The sequence below is a fragment of the Mesitornis unicolor genome, unplaced genomic scaffold, assembly GCF_000695765.1.
Source record: "Mesitornis unicolor isolate BGI_N332 unplaced genomic scaffold, ASM69576v1 scaffold22280, whole genome shotgun sequence".
Taxonomy (NCBI): Eukaryota; Metazoa; Chordata; class Aves; order Mesitornithiformes; family Mesitornithidae; genus Mesitornis; species Mesitornis unicolor.
Window position 1 is genome coordinate 44484 of NW_010156536.1, and position 17058 is coordinate 61541.

A 17058-nucleotide genomic window follows, 5' to 3' on the forward strand; every position below is an offset into this window, starting at 1 on the left:
CTCAGCTCCTTGACATTTATATACAGGCATTTGCATTAATGAGAACAAAGTAAGAGAAAATATTAGAAAATAAATGGGACATACCAGGAGATTTTCTGGCTTAATGTCTCTGTGCACAATGTTGAGACTGTGAAGGTATTTGAGTGCACTAGCTAGATTGTAAACCATTGCACTCCCATCTCGCTCTGTGTATTTTGTAGAGGAAGTAATAGCATCGAATAGATCTCCTCCCTAAAGTAATGAAAAGATAATAGATCATTACAGGAAAAATAATTAAGATTATGATATTTCATAAAGAAGCCATGTAAAATCTTCCCTTACAAAAGGCATGCTCAAATGCTGGTTGAATAGTAAGAAAAAATATTTTGTGGAAAGATGATCTTATCACCAAGATGCTAGACTGGGATTGGTTCATCTACATTGAATTCTCAGCTGTACTCTAGGCTTCTGGTGTCCATGCCTGTGCAAATCACAGCTCTTCTCTGCCTTGCTTTAATTTTATTAATCTTCCTATCTTTGATCACTCCCTTGTATTACATACAGGTACAGGCATACATCCCTTTGCTGGTTCTTTTCAATATAATATTCTTACATAGCAAAAAAACAGCCCTTATTTTGAGTAAAGCCTAAGGTAATATAGAATAGCCAAATAATAAAAAGCCTAATGTAATAAATCATAGAACCACAGAACGTATTGTAAAAGTCATCTAGTCCACCCCCCCATGCAGTAAGCAGGGACATTGTTACTAGATCAGATTGCTCAGAGCCCCATCAAGTCTGACCTTGAACATCTCCAGGGAAGGGGCCTTCAGTACCTCACTGGGCAACCTGTTCCAGTGTTTCACCACACACACTTATTGTGAAAAATTTCTTCATAATGTCTAATCTAAATCTACCCTGCTTTAGTTTAAAACCATTACCTGTTATCCTATTGCTACATGCCCTTGAAAATAGTCTCTCTCCAGCTTTCTTGTAGGCCCCCTTCAGGTACTGGAAGGCTGCTATAAGGTCTCCTTGGAGCCTTCTCTTCTCCAGGCTGAACAACCCCAGCTCTCTCAGGCTGTCTTCACAGGAGAGTTGCTCCAGCCCGCTGATAGTTTTTGTGGCCCTCCTCTGGACCTACTCCAACAGATCCATGTCCTTCTTGTGTTGAGTGCTCCAGAGCTGGACACAGTACTGCAGGTGAGGCCTCGCCAGAGCAGAGTAAAGGAGCAGAATCACCTCCCTCGATCTGCTGGCCACACATTTTGATGCAGCCCAGGCTGTGATTGGCCTTCTGTGCTGCGAGGGTGCATTTTTGGCTCACATCTAGCTTTTTGTTCACCAGTACCCGAAGTCCCTTTCCACAGGGCTGCTCCCTATCACATCATCTCCCAGCCTGTACTGATAACGAAGATTGCTCCCTACCCAGGTGCAGGACCTTGCACTTGGCCGTGTTGAACCTCATGAGGTTCACATGGGCCCACAACTCCAGCTTGTGCAGGTCCCTCTGGATGACATCCCATCCCTCTGGCATGTCAACCACACCAGTCAGCTTGGTGTCACCTGCAAACTTGCTGAAGGTGCCCACGATCCCACTGACTATATCATTGATGAAGATATTAAACAGCATGGGTCCCAGTACAAACCCTTAAGGGACACCATTTTGTCACCCATCTACATTGGGCCATTGGTCACTATCCTCTGGATGCAACCATCCAAGCAATTCCTTATCCATTGAACACTCCACCCACCAAATCCATATCTTTCCAAACTAGAGAGAAGGATGTTGTAAGGACAATTGTAATGAACTGAAAATTGCAGAAATATCAAATAAATATAGCTCAATAGGACAAACATAAGCATGATGTGCCTAAGTGCAGAACTCACAGGTGATTTCTGAATGTGCCAGTCATGCAATCTCTGATTATGGATGCCCTGTTCCTCTTGGAATGCATAACAACATGTAAGCGAGTTACTGATGCAGCATTTCCAGTCACTGCAACAAGTTTAACGTGGGTGTCTCTATGATGGTTACCCTGGATACATCTGTAGGAGTGATCTGTCTGAGTTGTGGGTGGCATTCCAAGCATTTCAATACACGTGGAAGAGAAGCAGCAATTCAGAAAATACATGCCAAGATGGTGGTGTATTAAAATATAAAAAAAAATTTTACTGTCTTAAACCAAAAAAAGCCTCTACTATATAAAAATAACTTCTAGAAAGGAAGAGAAATTAGTAGGCTACAGAAATTATTGTTTTCTTTGTACATGTATGAAAGCAGCATCTGTTTTTTGGCAAACTGGAAATAAGGCGAGTGAATGTCTGATACATGCAAAACAGGTGAGATTTTTTGAGTTTTAATTTTGCTGGAGTATAATTACTTGAGTTTAAACTATTCATTTTATCTACTGCCTACTAACATAAATTCATTAAAGAGTGTTTTTTTTAAAGCAAATTATTAAATTATTAGTGAAATAAATGTAGGTATTCGGTTGGTAAATGCATATCACTATTACCTCTGCATATGGTAAGCATGATATAAAAACCACTATCGACTTCTCTCTAGACTGCACACATACTCCACAAAATTACCTCAGATCTGTGTAAATAGTCTAATTACAACTGAAAAGACATAAATTCCATTAATAAAACTCATTGACAAAAGTATTTCCATGAATAAAAATGCAGGCTGCCACTGAAATCTTACCTGATTATGTCTCCCAAGATCTTAATGTTCCTAGATACTTTTCTTCACACCAACACAGAGAATTTAAAAAAACAAAAAAAATCCTCCTTAGTCTTACCTTGACCAGCTCCATCACCAGATAAAGTTCTGTTGGAGTGTCCATTTCCTCTACAAGCATAATGATATTTGGATGCTTCACTCGACGCAGAATACACACTTCATTTTCAATCAGGTGTTCCTGTTCAGAAAGGAGGATGGAAGTTTATCTGAATAGACACAAAATTGCCAATTCACTTTTCCTTTGATCACCTGACCACTGATCACATGGATCAGTGAGCACTTTTTACTGTTTAATTTGCATAGTAGAAGGTTATTGTTAGATGCTAGATTTAATTTAAAATACTGTATTTCACAAACATAGCCAATGGGTTATCTCTCAAAAAAGATCCTAGAACATGACAGCAATTCAGGAAGTGCAGATTATATTCTTATGTGGGTATTAGGAGGTGAAATTAAGTTCGGACTCCCTCCACCCCAAGCTGGATCATTGTAACCTGTCACCTTACATCAACAGTTAATGCGTTCTTGATCCTTTCCAGCCTTCACCTTTCATTTAGTGCAGGTTACTCAAGGACAGATAACCTAGGATTTATTTTCAAGGACTTCATTTTTTTAAAAAAGTTGTGGATTATATGCAGGAAAAAATATAACTGCTTTGGTTATGAATTTCAGTTCATTTTATATGTATGTTCAGATTTACTACCTGCTTAGTTAAGTAATTTTGGCTCCAACAGTTTAACAGCACAGATTGAGTTTAATTTCCCCTTCCTTATACTTCAGAGAAAGTAATGAGTTTCAAGAACAAATTACTTTCAGAATGTTTTGTTTTTCTAGCACTTCTTTAACACTGGAGACCTCCTTTCATGGGAAGAATGATTTGGGATACAAATATTGTATTTAGATTCACTGCAAAAAAAGTAACAATGCCTGCATAAAACACTAGTTTCCTTACACTTGGGCGGGTAACAGATAATCTCATTGGACTTGGAACTTATTCATGTTTAATGCACTAGTCAGTAGCATGCACTTCATGCACTTGTGAACAGAACACCAGAAGGAGATGTGATCCACTGTGCATAAGCAGTAACTGAAGATCTTCCACAACTTCATCTTCCATTTCCAGGGTTATTTATTAATGCACTGTGTTTTTGCTAAAGCTTTACGTGGCTATCTAACTCAGAAACCACATGCCATGTGTGCATCTCATTTTGTGAGAGTACGGTGCAGCATATATGGGTTATACGGTCACACCTTTGAAATTCAGTTTGACAGAGCATCAATTGTCATTCTGAAAAAACATATGTCTGCTCCAAGCAAAGGTGCTCTGGAGAAAAAACAAACAAACATACATGAAGCAACTTTGTTAAACACAACGCTGAATCTCATCAACAGACAAAAGTGAACAGCCACAGCATACCAAGCCTTATGGATGGAAACCTGTAAAATCAAAACTAGCTTTAAGAGTCCAAGCAAAAATCTTATTATAATTCTTTCCATCTAAAGAATAGATAACATGTTAATTATTACAAATGCATAATAGCTTCACCTGTGCTTGATTTGTTTCACTTGACTAAATTGTTAAATGCTTTAAATAAAGCTTAGGCATAAGTAGTATTTCTTTAAAATAAACAAAAATAATAGTTTTAAAGAAGGCTCCAAAATGTTGTTGAGCTACTAATTTAATACCTGTCCTCCAAATGCTGACTAGCATATATAGTTAGTTATTCTGAATCACCCCACTGTCTTTTCTATATTTTGTCATGTAATAATAATAATAATAATAATAATAATAATAATAATAATAAATCTCAAATTTGTTATAATCTTCTCCTGGATACTGCAATGTAGATTTCAGTCTGCATTAATATGATTTACTTACAGGTAATTAATTGTATAATTAACACTTAAGCCTGTGGAAAATACATTAGTCAATTGGATTCAAGTTTTAGGACATCCAAGGTAAGATAAACTGCTAGACAGCAGTAAGCAACATATAAGTCATGCATATTTGGGCCAGACAAGTGTTTCAAGGCATGTGAAAGGGAGCGAGGAAGGACTAATCTGTAGCAAAATTTAATTATTTGGTCTGTTGGAATTCTTCCTGGACAGTTCTGCCACTGCCCTAACAGGTATAAATATCTTCCTAACAGTCCTCTGCTTGTACATACGTGTATCTGTATGTAGCTATACAGACACAGGTCCTTTCAAAAGACAAGTATGCATCCATGGGGTTGGTTTTTTTTAATTTGCTTGTTTTAAAGTACAGAGAATGACAAATAAAAAATATGTCTAAACTCCGCTGTATAAAATAAATTGTCTATCTCTGGACCATTCCAATTTATGATACCTAGGTAGCTGACTCAGAAAAGTAATACAAAACACCTTAAGTTGAAAGCTATACACATCACCCAAAAGTTTCTTTTGCAGTGAAACACACTGGGTCATCCTTCACACAGCTGAAGAAATGGCGACATTTAAATCTCAAAAAAGGGAATTCTAGCACTGTTTTTCTTGTGGTTATACATTTTTAAGATTCCTTTCTAAAATTTCCCTTAAATAAACCTAGAGATTACGAGATAAAGTGATGGGGGTGGGAACACTCATTTCCTAGCACCTGACAGACAACTTCAAAATTTGCATATAGATAAAACATTTCTGTTTGAGGACCTCTACTTAAAGCAAGCCATCACAGCAGGTAATGCAGTAGTGTACAGTAATATACAGCTCCTTACCATACAGGAATGTCGTACAGACTTGTTATTTCTTCCTACAAGGTCACATTCAGCATTTGGAGCTCTGAATTACACTTCAGAGCAGTTACTCTGCGTAACTGACAAAAAGGGTTCCTTTGAATTAAAACCTCAACTTGGTTGCAGAGTTATCTCCAGAATCATTTCAGTGCGATCATTTACATAAAAAGCAGGGTGTTTGCATCCAAAAGTCTATATTTTCATCTTCATCCTTGAGAGAATGGCGTATTTCCTACTCTCGAAGAGACTTTAATCCATAATTTGATTGCTAATTAATACTGTGCCATCAGTGTTCTTTTAGCTAACACTAAACTATGATCAATTTGATTCATAAGTTCCTCTAGAGCACTTTTTTTTTTGAGTTTTGCAAAGTAGTGAAAATAAAAGTATTTCAATTGTTGTTATTTATTCCAACACAGTCTACATTCTTGGATTTAGGTTGGAGGGGTTTTTTTCTTCCTTTTTTATAAATCTCTGTACTTGGGAGGAAGGTGAAGAGAGGTCTAGAACATTCTCAGATATTTGCTTTGATTATGTAATATGCTGTTCTGCTGGAGAAACATTTTTTTTTTGAGCTTGAATTAAAGTTTAAAGAACTTTCTTGCTAAGAGATCTTTGTCATATAGGATGGTAAAACTACACATACAGAAAGAAATGATCGTGAAACTTCCTTTCCAAATCCATGTTCTCCATATAAAAATGAGCATGTACAGCCATAAAAAGACAAAAATAAGAGGCAGAGAGGAATGGGAGTTACACAAATATTGCTGCAAATTTCCTTGCTCGTATTTTAAAGATCAAAATATTTGTAATATATTTTTGCCATTTCTCTTCTGATATAACTTTGGACACATATTAGGATTTTCTTTGTTAGTCCAATAAAATGGATGGCAATTTGTATTTCACTCTTATCTAGCAGACTAGCACTCACTACTTTAATTATTTGCTTCTTGGATACATTATAATTCTGTCAAACAGATATTCTGAAAATAGTCAGAAAACCCAAACACACCCACCATTTATGACTAATGAGCAGCTGCTAGTGCTGCTTCTGCTATTTTTCTTATACATGTAAATTGTTGTACGCTACCTTTCCACAGCATTTAGCCTTGTCTATGATCTTCAGTGCAAATTCCTTTCCTGTGGATCTAATAAGAAAAAAAATGTAAGAAGCATTAATTAGAAACTGGTCAACAAATTGTGGCAGTATCTGTAAGAATACACATCATCATAACGGAATGCCTTGACACATGGAGGTTGCTGACAGAATGAACTTGACTTTGTTTTTCGTTTTCTCAACAGATTTGCACCTGCTGTTTCCCTGACTACCACAACCTAGCTCAGTTTGTGTATTAATCCCGGGCTCCAGCTGCAATTAATTCTTCTATGACCTGGCACAACTCTGTCATTTCTTTAATGCAACATGCAGAATTTGTCTTGAGCCTTCCACTTAGTTTTGTTCAACTGGTAGGCTTTAAAGATAAAATCATACACATTTACGGGTAAGTGAGCAGAAGAAAGATTGATAATCTAGTGGAAAAATTCAATAGGATTAAGCAGAGCTAAAACTCCATAGTTCATTGCAGACTAGTGTAAAATCCCACAGAATGTATTGGGCACTATTTTTTACATTTTATATTTAATACTTTTTAAAAAATTTTTAAACTATTCTATGGAATTCTATAGTAGTCATCTGAAGTGCCATGACATTTAAGAGGGTGGTTATATACAAAGTAAAAAAAATGACTGTTTTCACTATATACTCTCCCAGAAAGGAGCTCTTGTTTGCAGTTCATCCCTTTAAGACTGTTCTCTCTCTCTCTAGCAGGTGAGAAAATGGGAGAAAAATGCAACAGAATTTTTTAAATAAGACATTACTATTTATATTAACAATGAACTAAAAATCACAAGAAAAATGCGATAAGACCCTGTTGCTACTATTTTGTGTTGTGTCAGTACCTACAGACTCCAGTGTGTGTCAGAACATCACTAGCATGTATGGTAAAAAACATGGAAGCAGTTACAAAAGCAAAAGTTAGGCATGTTTTTAAACTTCCAGATTAATTTTCACTATACTTTTTGCATTTGATACAACGAATCAAAAGAAATACCTTACCAAAAAAAAGAACTGAATTATGTCTCACATTCAATTCATCCATTATTGAAAAAATGCAGTAGAGAATCTCCGCTCTGAAAGTGAAGCTGTATCTGCAAGGTTGTCATAGTTACAACCTGATCCAGTCTTTAGATGGAAGTCTTATCTAAATGGTATCTCTTAAATGCCATCCTCTTACACTACAGACCTGGTGTAAAATCTACTATGGACACAATGTGCAATTCAGTATCACAGTTTATGCATTGTACTAAATTAAATGCATTATCTGAAAGTCCGCAAACAACTGATCAGGAAAACCCACTTAAGAAACCTTCAGCATTTATGCTGTGTAAAAAGAGGAGTTAACATGCACAATGCCAATTCATCAATGAACTTCAAATCCCTCTTGCAAATGTCCTTTACTATAGCACCTAAGAAAAAACTCTGGATATTAGCCACATAATTTGTGTGCTGATACCACTGCCTATCATACACCAGTATTGTCTGATATGTTTCTGGTATTCTTTTGTCTAGCTGTCAGCATCCATCTGTTGACTCATGTCTCTATATATGAATATCTATAAATATATATATTTACAAAAAAGACTATCTTATTCTTTCTGTAGAAGAGCTGGTATACTAGGATCCTGACTCCATAACAAACGCTTCTAATCACAACACTATTAGAAATGAAGTATAATAATTAATAGGAATTTAAAGACAAGCATTTATGGTTGGCATTTCCACTCACATTGTTATTAGTATCAACTGCTGTATATTGACTTTATATAAAATTCATTTAATAACGCTTCACTAAATATAAAGATTGTATTACATACAAAACTAGATTCTTAAGTTTAGGGTTGTTTGGAGTTTTTTAAAAATAACTGGAAGGTTGTTTTTCTAGTCCAGTCCTCTCATTCCAAAAAGCACAGATGACACTTTGAAACCCAAGTAACTTAGCAGCCCTTGTCATATTTTCAGTGGAACTTGAGTGATTTCCAAAATGCACAGTTGATATTCCTGAAAATAATTAATTATGTTATTTTATGCTTTTAACCTGTTATCTTTCATGAATGTTGTTCACTCTATAGATAACAAAGGATGTGTGACCAATTTCAGGGTGCATGGGAAGACATTGTGATGCATCATGTATTTACTTTCACTCAAGACTCTCATGTGTAGCTTCTTGCAAGATGAGAAGGACAGAAATATTAGTTTCTCACTGTTTTTGTAATAGACCTGTAGTGTTTAAAGCAGTAGGGATAATTTTACATACTAATGTGGTAATGCTTGTCAGGAACCAGAGTTTGTTGGTAGAAACTCTTCAAAAAGACAAAAAATGAAGACCTTGGCATCTAGACAAGAAGTATTACCTTAAACCTGCACATGCAACAGGAACATTTTTTTAAGCAGTAATTGTAGCATACTTGGATAACATTAAGCCATTTTTTTTCTTTATCAGCACTGTACTCAGCTAGTTAATCAGTAGGAGCTGCCACCTCAGTCTTTATTCCTTACTCTATAAACCTTGCATGCTTGTATATCAACTCAAAAAAGTATTAAAAATAACGATTGTCATTTGCTGCTATAAACCAGAAAGCATACCACCTGCATACATTATTCTCAATAATGGAGAGACATAATCCAGATAGATACCATATCAAAAACCAATTCTCTTGAGAATAAGACAATCCATAACAATAAAGTTATAGATTGTAAGATCCATTCAAATATGTTTCAGTATAGGAGGCTTCAGGTTCAGCCTCAGCACCCAAACTCTTTTGGTCCATCTAGATGACACAGCAAAAGTTTTTATCTATGCATCTATGATCTACTAAGATTGGAACGAGATGCTTCCATTCATAATTATCTTTCCTTTCATTTAAAGAAAACCAGCAGATGAGGAACAAGTGTTAGCTACTGTTTCTGTAACTTTTATTTTTTTTATGGACATTTGCTGAATTTGCCCAGTATTTGTGTACAAGTTAGAGATTCCTCACAATATTTAGGAAGCTGACATAACTCTCAGATTGATGAAGATAGCAGAAGGTGGTTCTAAAAACATACACTGAAAAAGTGACAGTCAAATCATCTGTTATGTTTGCACTAGCAGCAAAGTGTGACACAAAGCTTGCAGAGGAAGAGCAGAAACACAGCACAAGTCTGTAAAGGTATCCTGTCTACCGCACGGGAGGTCAGGCACAAGAATATTTCAGAGTGTGGAATATTGAAGGGTTGATTTGAAAAGTCTCTGGCTACTCACTGCACCACCTCACAGAAGAAGTAAGCACAAAGGAGCCAGTAGCTTAGGCTAATTGCCACCAACTGCATGCCTTTGAGAATACTTTGCCTACCATATATTGTAAGCTGTGAAAAATCATTTAGGCAGCAGGCTGTAGGGATGCTAGAGCAGCAGAATTGCTGAGGCAGAAGGGGGCTCTCTGAAAGACTGTTTAGATGCCACATACAATTTCCTGCCATCCATAACAGTCTGTTGTGTGAGGGGGATTTCTTGAAGATCTGTGGGGTTTCCTTAAGAGCCTCCATTAGAAGGTGATACCTCCTTTAGTTTTTGGCATAAAATGCCATGTTCCTCTGCTGCTTTTATTCCTTTGCTAGAATAATATCTGTGTGTTTTGCTATGCCTAGTTCTCCTGAAGTGCAGGCATATCTTTGCAACTGTTCTTTGCTTTCATCTCAGCCCATTTTCTATGCAATTCTGCTAATGCACAGGGCTTTATCCAGCAGTACCGAGCAGTTTCCTTGCTTACCGTTCTATGCACTCCTTTACAACAGCAAAATTGCCATCACCAATCACCTTCCCCACTCTATACTTCTCAAGAATGGTAGATGACACTGAGCATTTGTTTCCATTCACACCTGCAAAAAAGCAAGGTCAATAACACAACCTGGAGAGAAGTGTCAGCAGGATGTAATATAACCCCCATGGGTTCCACGGATACAAAACATAAACAGTCACAAATGCAAAAAAAAAAAAAAAACAACCATAAAGCTGTTTTTTTCACAGCTTACTCCTTTGTTTTTATTTCAAAGGTAAGAAAGAACAAGATAAGACTAATCACAGCTGTTTGACCTTTTAACACACAAATCAAACTATGTTTTTGTGTGACATATTCTAAAAGTAATGAATGCAGTTCTTTACGAATGTTTATAAAGAGCCTAAATATTAGAACTTAGCCTAAATATTTTCTGAACTCAAAACACTTTAAGTACCTTTTCTCATACTCAAAGCAAAAATGCAAAGATTCATCTACAGTGCATGTAAAACAACCAAAAGTTTTATATGCTGAATTCCTTCAAGTTCCCTTAGCTGCTGCCGAAACATCAAAAATGCAAGCAAGTTTGATAGCTGCTTACTTCAGTATTTTTAAATTTAAAAATTGACTCTAAAATGAAATTTTAAAATTATCTTTAAAACCTCATTGCTTTAAAGATACAAGGAATAAAATGTTAAGTTTAGCTAAGATCAGTTGGTGGGCCTAGTGGACCTGAGGCACAATGTGCTGTTTTGAGGAGGGCTCCACTTTCAATCCAGCCAATAACACATTTCTGGTGATACTCTGCAGGCAAGTCATGTCCAAAGTTTACTTAAACTTAAATAGTGACAACTGAAGAGCAGGGTCCACTAATATGCTACTACTTGACAAAAAAAGAATGAAATTTACTTCCTAGCTTTACTGGCTTGATGCAGAAAATTCAATAACCAAATGCAAAAAAAAAAAAAGATCCAATAAAGGGTTCTCAATAATGTGTCAAACATCTCAGAACAAAAAATTAGAGTAATCAGAAACCATCTAAAAGCACTAAACTGACTGTCACCCACAACAAAATTTTGGCAGGGATTCATTGTTAGTAATTTTTGGTGTCCTACCTTCGGGACTCTGGCAATGGAGTGATTCAGGTACACCATTCACATTGGAAGAGGATCCACCATGTGGAGGGATCTATGGAAATATATAAGAACTTATTATTTCTGATGGTAAAGTAATCACAAGAAGGAGCCAGACAAAAAAAACCAACAGTAAAGCAAAAAAAAAAAAACAACAAACCAAACCAAAACACAACACTTTAAGAACACCTATGCAGTTTACTTTTCCACTGCTATCTTATTTTCATTCTTGCTTTCTCATAGTTCTTCACTGTTACAATACATCATTGTCACTTGTACCAATTTAAGATCCAGCCCTGATATTCCTATTAAGGTAAATAGTTGAACAGATTTCAGTAAACCTGCTAACAGCAAAGAAAATTCCCTCCAGCTGCATCAAGTCCCATCTAAACACTGCAGAGCCAGTGCATGTGGAGGCAACATTCCCTCCTCCTTCTATGCAACAAGATCATTGTAATACACTCTGCATACATGATCACATAAGCCAGAGACAGCCATTTCCAGACTATTCCGCAGCCAGTGCAGCAAGCACATGCTCTCATGCTGTAGTCTAGCACATCTCTTCACAGCTGGCACTGACTGAGGTTTCCCTAACTGAACTCTGTCAATATATGCTCTTTTCAGATTAGCACTGAACCATGCTAGGGAGGCAACGTAGAAATGCTTGTGTAGCCCTACTAGTTTTAATTTAAATAACAGAATTTTGGTAGAGGTGGCTGGGTACATCTACAATAGTCAGATTTGCTTGATAATTTAGTGGTCTGGATTTTAGGGTTTTATGGATGTGAAGATCTATGATATCTACAAGCATTTCAAGTTTTATGCCTGATAAACATCCAGACATAGATCTAATTTTAGTAACTGTGACACTGTGTAAAAAACAAATATCAAAATTATTTTGAAGGATAAAGGCTGAAGAAAACTACTTTTGCTGCACTAACAACTTAATTGGTACTCTACCTGAATCTCCGCAATTCTACTTAAAATCATTCTGTTATATTGCCCAGGGTCATACACTACAATCATTTTTTATTTAAAAAAAGGGTGGAGGGATAGGAGTGAATGCCATAAATAGTAAAATATACTGGATATGTTCCATGCATCACTGTTTATAAGCTCTCCCATTACAGTTAAGTATAGGAAGCTCTATGAAATGAAAATATATTTTAGATCATTCCCCCTACCTCTACGTAACGTTTCTAGCTAATCTCTGAACTTCCATATCTTGTGTTCTTCATGGACTATTATAGTAGTTCTCACCACTCACCATATGAAGGATTAAAATGCTTCTCTGCCTTAAGCTCAGTGTCTGTTGAAATGGCTTTGCATGACACCAGGAATGCAAATGCAGCCTTTTCCATTTTAGCTGACATTGTCTGGTTACACTGCTGAATATTTTAAATCATTAACACTATTGTCAATGAAAGAACTGAACTGACAGATAGGGATATTGTCTAAAGGCTCATGAAATGCTAATGAATGCTTAAGTTTCCAGTGGCAGCTGAGCTGCCAGATCAGCTAAAGGTACAGTAACTAGAAGCTGTACAACTTAATTTTGCAGAGCCTCTAAAACGCTGATGTTTACAAGCTTTGGGCATAGAAGTAGCATCAAACAGCAATCAGTCAGCTACTACTCTGCTCCTTGCTAATAACGTAAAACCAGGCTATGTTAATGTTGCTGTTTTCCTGAGTTATCTATTTATTTCACAGGGAGCAGGGACAAGGACATTTGGGTTAAATGACATTTGTGCAAAATCATGAGTCAGTCTCTTAACCAGTCAGTCACATTTTCTTCAAGCATGAAGCAGAGAGAACAGAACATATCACTGCAAAGTATTAGTCATCAGACAAAAATATTAGTAATCTATTTTGGGTTTTCATTGAGTGACAATACATGGGAATATCTAGCCCACATTTCCAACTTCCTTCATCCTTGTAAACAGGTCAGTGCATGACAGGGCACTTTCCTTCTTACCATAGGATTTACAAGAAAGAAGAAAACAGCAACAAGAAAAGAGCCAAAAGGAATAGGAAAAGCAAAAATCTAATGCTATTGCTATCTGAGGTGCTAGATGAGAACCTGAAATGGCAGGTTTAACAGTAGCTCTACCACTAATTTGCCTCAGGCTCTAGACAGGAGGCCAAACTCATGCTGCAACAGAGATTGCTTGTAATTTGGGTGCTACAGGTCTGTGTCTCAGTTTCTTAGCAGCAAAACCAGTCTAGTCTTTTATCTGCTGTGTCTGGAGTGTATTTCTACTGTAGTGTCTGCAAGGTGCTTGACTAGCCAGAAAAAGTAAGAAGGAGGTAGGAATTGAGAATAAGTGACACAGAATTTAGCAGTTTTTATTACTAAAGTAATTTTCTAATCATTTAACTAGCCAGTGGCATGTAATATTTAGAATTAGCTGTTTGCAGAAGTATTCTCTGAAATCTGGGAATGCTTTTATAGTGTCACTAATTCATCCTGAAAGGCTGCAATAAGAATGGGCTAAAAGTTATATAAAACATACATTAAATGTTATTTATATAATCAGTATTTCCAGTGAGACACTGTTAGCATTTTAATGCTTAGTATTAATGTAATTTGAAAGACAGAAATTTTGTCCTTTTAAAGCAATACTTAAAGACTGCTAGTAATCCAACTATACTGAGGAGCTACTTGTAACAGTACAATAGCCAATTAGAATGTAGTGGTTTTGCTCGCAATGATTTGAGCATACATGGTGTGGCATATATAGATATATAATGTCATGCAATTTGTTGTGCTGCTCTGGAAATACTGAAGAACTACATAAATATTTACCCTTTTTCTAGAGAGATTTTGAATTGCATCACATTATGTAAAGCTTTTAGCAAACTGATAACAATGGTGAATGGACTTAACACTAAGTGCAATACATTAGTCTTTCTACCAGCACAAATTAGCCAACTCTTTTTATCCACTGTATGAGCAAGAAAGATGCTGAATTGTAAATTCAAAGGCAGCAGTTAAAAGAACTCTAAGAACTGTTATTGCATCTGTGTCACTAGGTTGGATAATTGCATGTAAATATTCTTAACATGTGTAGCAGATGCACCTACCCTGCTGAAGAGCTGAGAAACCCAACAGAAGTAGCACCAAAGTTTCTGGCCCTGGCAGCACCAGGACTGCCCCTCCCCTGCCTCCACCCTCATCTTGTCCCGTCCACACAGTGGGGGTAAAGCTGGGGAAGTTGGGGTCCTCAGCCAATAGGGGGCTGACACAACCATATTTTGATCTCAGATCTGATTTGACTGGTGTATAAATGGGGCCCTGCCAGAGGGCACATTTGAGTCGGTCCTTGTTGGAGCAGAGGGTCTGCAGTGGGAGACTTCCCCCTTGAATTGAGGCACCACTTAGGGTAACTTCTTGACACTGAGAGCCTTCTCTTCATTAGGTGAGTGAGTGTGCATTTTGGATCATTGGGACTAAAACGTAAAGAGTTGTTAACTCAGCTGTGTGTGGTGATATTCTCAACGAGAATATTGAACCCGTATTTGTTAAATGTCAGTGGAACATTGTTGTGGTGATGAGGTTTTGGCTGCTTGATTTCAGTTAAAGATTAAAAGCCTGCTTGAGTTCCTTATTTATGTGTGTAGCCATTTTGGTGCACTTCCATGACAACATGCAACTGCTAACAGAAGCACAAGTGTACAATACTGAAGGGATTAAAACCTTCACGAAGACAGGCACTAATCCTTCAAATCACTTAAGCACATGTTTAACTTTAAGTACATTAACATCTTCATCGAAGTAAAAGGGACTACTCAATAACTTAAAGTTAAGAAAGTGCTTAAGTTATTTCTTGGATCAGGTATTAATGGCCTTTCACTTTAGTCATTTGGTCATTCAATCAAAAAAGTAATACTGAGAAAAATTCAAACACAATTTATCTAGCATAATTGGGATTCTAAGAAAGACCTCATCAGTAAAGCTACTTTATTTGTACAATTCTCTTTTCTTTTTAAAAAGATGACAAGATGGTGTGGTACTTAATTTCAAGAGGGAAATTATGACACCACTTTCCAAAATCTCCTATGCGCCTGGATGATTTTTCGTTGTACTAAGTGTGCTTACTAACAGATGTAATGGAAGAGCTAAAAGTCAAAAGTACCCCTAACAGCACTGCATACCTGGGTGCATATAAATGCACACTTAGAAACAAAGAAAAAGATTAAACCTTTAAATTGTGACCCACCTACAGAATAGCAAAATGACTCCTCTCAGTCACTTGTTCTGTGTCATCTAATACACTTACCATTATTTTTTAATCCATGCACTAGTTTTATTCTCTATGGAAAAATTAATAGAAAAATAAGAAACTCAAAAGCATTTGCTCAAAAAAGCACATTATACAGACTAGTAATTTACCTCATGCCCATACTTGTTAACTTTTATATCTAATTCTTTACCTTGAAAGAAACCCTCTGCAAAGAGAAATGCTCAGTTATAGGCTAAAACTGTGAGGTTAAAAATAAACAACTTTAGTAAGAATACATAGTAGCAAGCAACTGTGTGCACAGTATCCATATTTGTCAGTTACTGGAATAAAGGTATTTATTTGGGGTTGTGGGAAAATTCTGTAGTGTTTACTATTCTTGAGCCATCACACAAATTTCTTCAATACACTCTCTGGCTACAGTACAATTTTTTTAAAAACACTTTTGCAAGATTGGGATGTTGCACAGCACATTGGCTTACTCTATGTACTAAACAATAGCAAAAAGGCACTCTGGTTGGAAGACCTAAAAAGGACAGAAGGAAAGTCCTTCTCATAAAAGATAAGCTGTTCACAAGGAGCGTTTCCTGCAAGGAGTTTTCTCTGCCTGAGCATACCACTTCTGCATATAAAGTGTTGTGAAGCAGAAGGAGTCCTTGGGAACTGAAACGACTTCACTTTGAAGGAAAAGTGGCATGTAGAGAATATGATGTAAGGCTCAGTGTCTGAGACTGGGCAAAAATTCTTGTTGCAATCAGTATATTTTGCAAGTTTACTGCCTTAATGACTAGTAGTATCATTTGAGCTTTACACTGAACTTCAAAACGCTTAGTCAGGTTCTAATCTATAGTCAAATATTTTATTTTGCATTCGCTTTCCAAACAACAGTTTTTAAAGGACAGTTCACTTGCAGCTGGCTCTGATGGTCTGCTCTTTACAGGAAATAGAATATCAACCCTGATTTGTTCCCTTTTCCTGTTGTCCCAAGCTCATATAAAACCATTCTTAAGCATTGCTGTTTCGTGCTCTACAATAATAAACATGTATGTTTTCTACACAACGAACCAGCTAAAATACTGCATTTGCAAAGCCAGAAAACTCAGAAGTACACTTTATTCTTTCACTGTCTGCTATGGTATTTATATCTACATTTTCATTCAGCTGTAGTCATGACACATTCTTTAAACAAATGCAGGAAGCCAGACTACTTGTCTGCTCAGCAATGCAGCCTTAGCAACAAGAAATTATTTAGCGATAGGGAAAAGCAGTAATCTCAAAATGATAAAATTGGTCCCTGCTTTCCCTCTGTTTTCCTCATCAGACTGGCCAAG

General features: G+C 36.6%; 1 protein-coding gene across 4 annotated transcripts in view; it reads right to left on the reverse strand.

The window, feature by feature from the left end:
* The window catches only part of DCLK2 (doublecortin-like kinase 2), an 82069-nt gene that overhangs the window by 13417 nt on the left and 51594 nt on the right, over positions 1-17058 (reverse strand). For all 4 annotated transcript variants that reach the window (XM_010193483.1, XM_010193476.1, XM_010193468.1 and 1 more), the window contains 5 exons: positions 11469-11541; positions 10348-10456; positions 6569-6626; positions 2787-2906; positions 85-231 (listed from right to left, as the gene is read on the reverse strand). In XM_010193483.1, coding sequence (XP_010191785.1) covers positions 85-231; positions 2787-2906; positions 6569-6626; positions 10348-10456; positions 11469-11541 — 507 coding nt within the window. The remainder of the gene's footprint in view (positions 1-84; positions 232-2786; positions 2907-6568; positions 6627-10347; positions 10457-11468; positions 11542-17058) is intronic.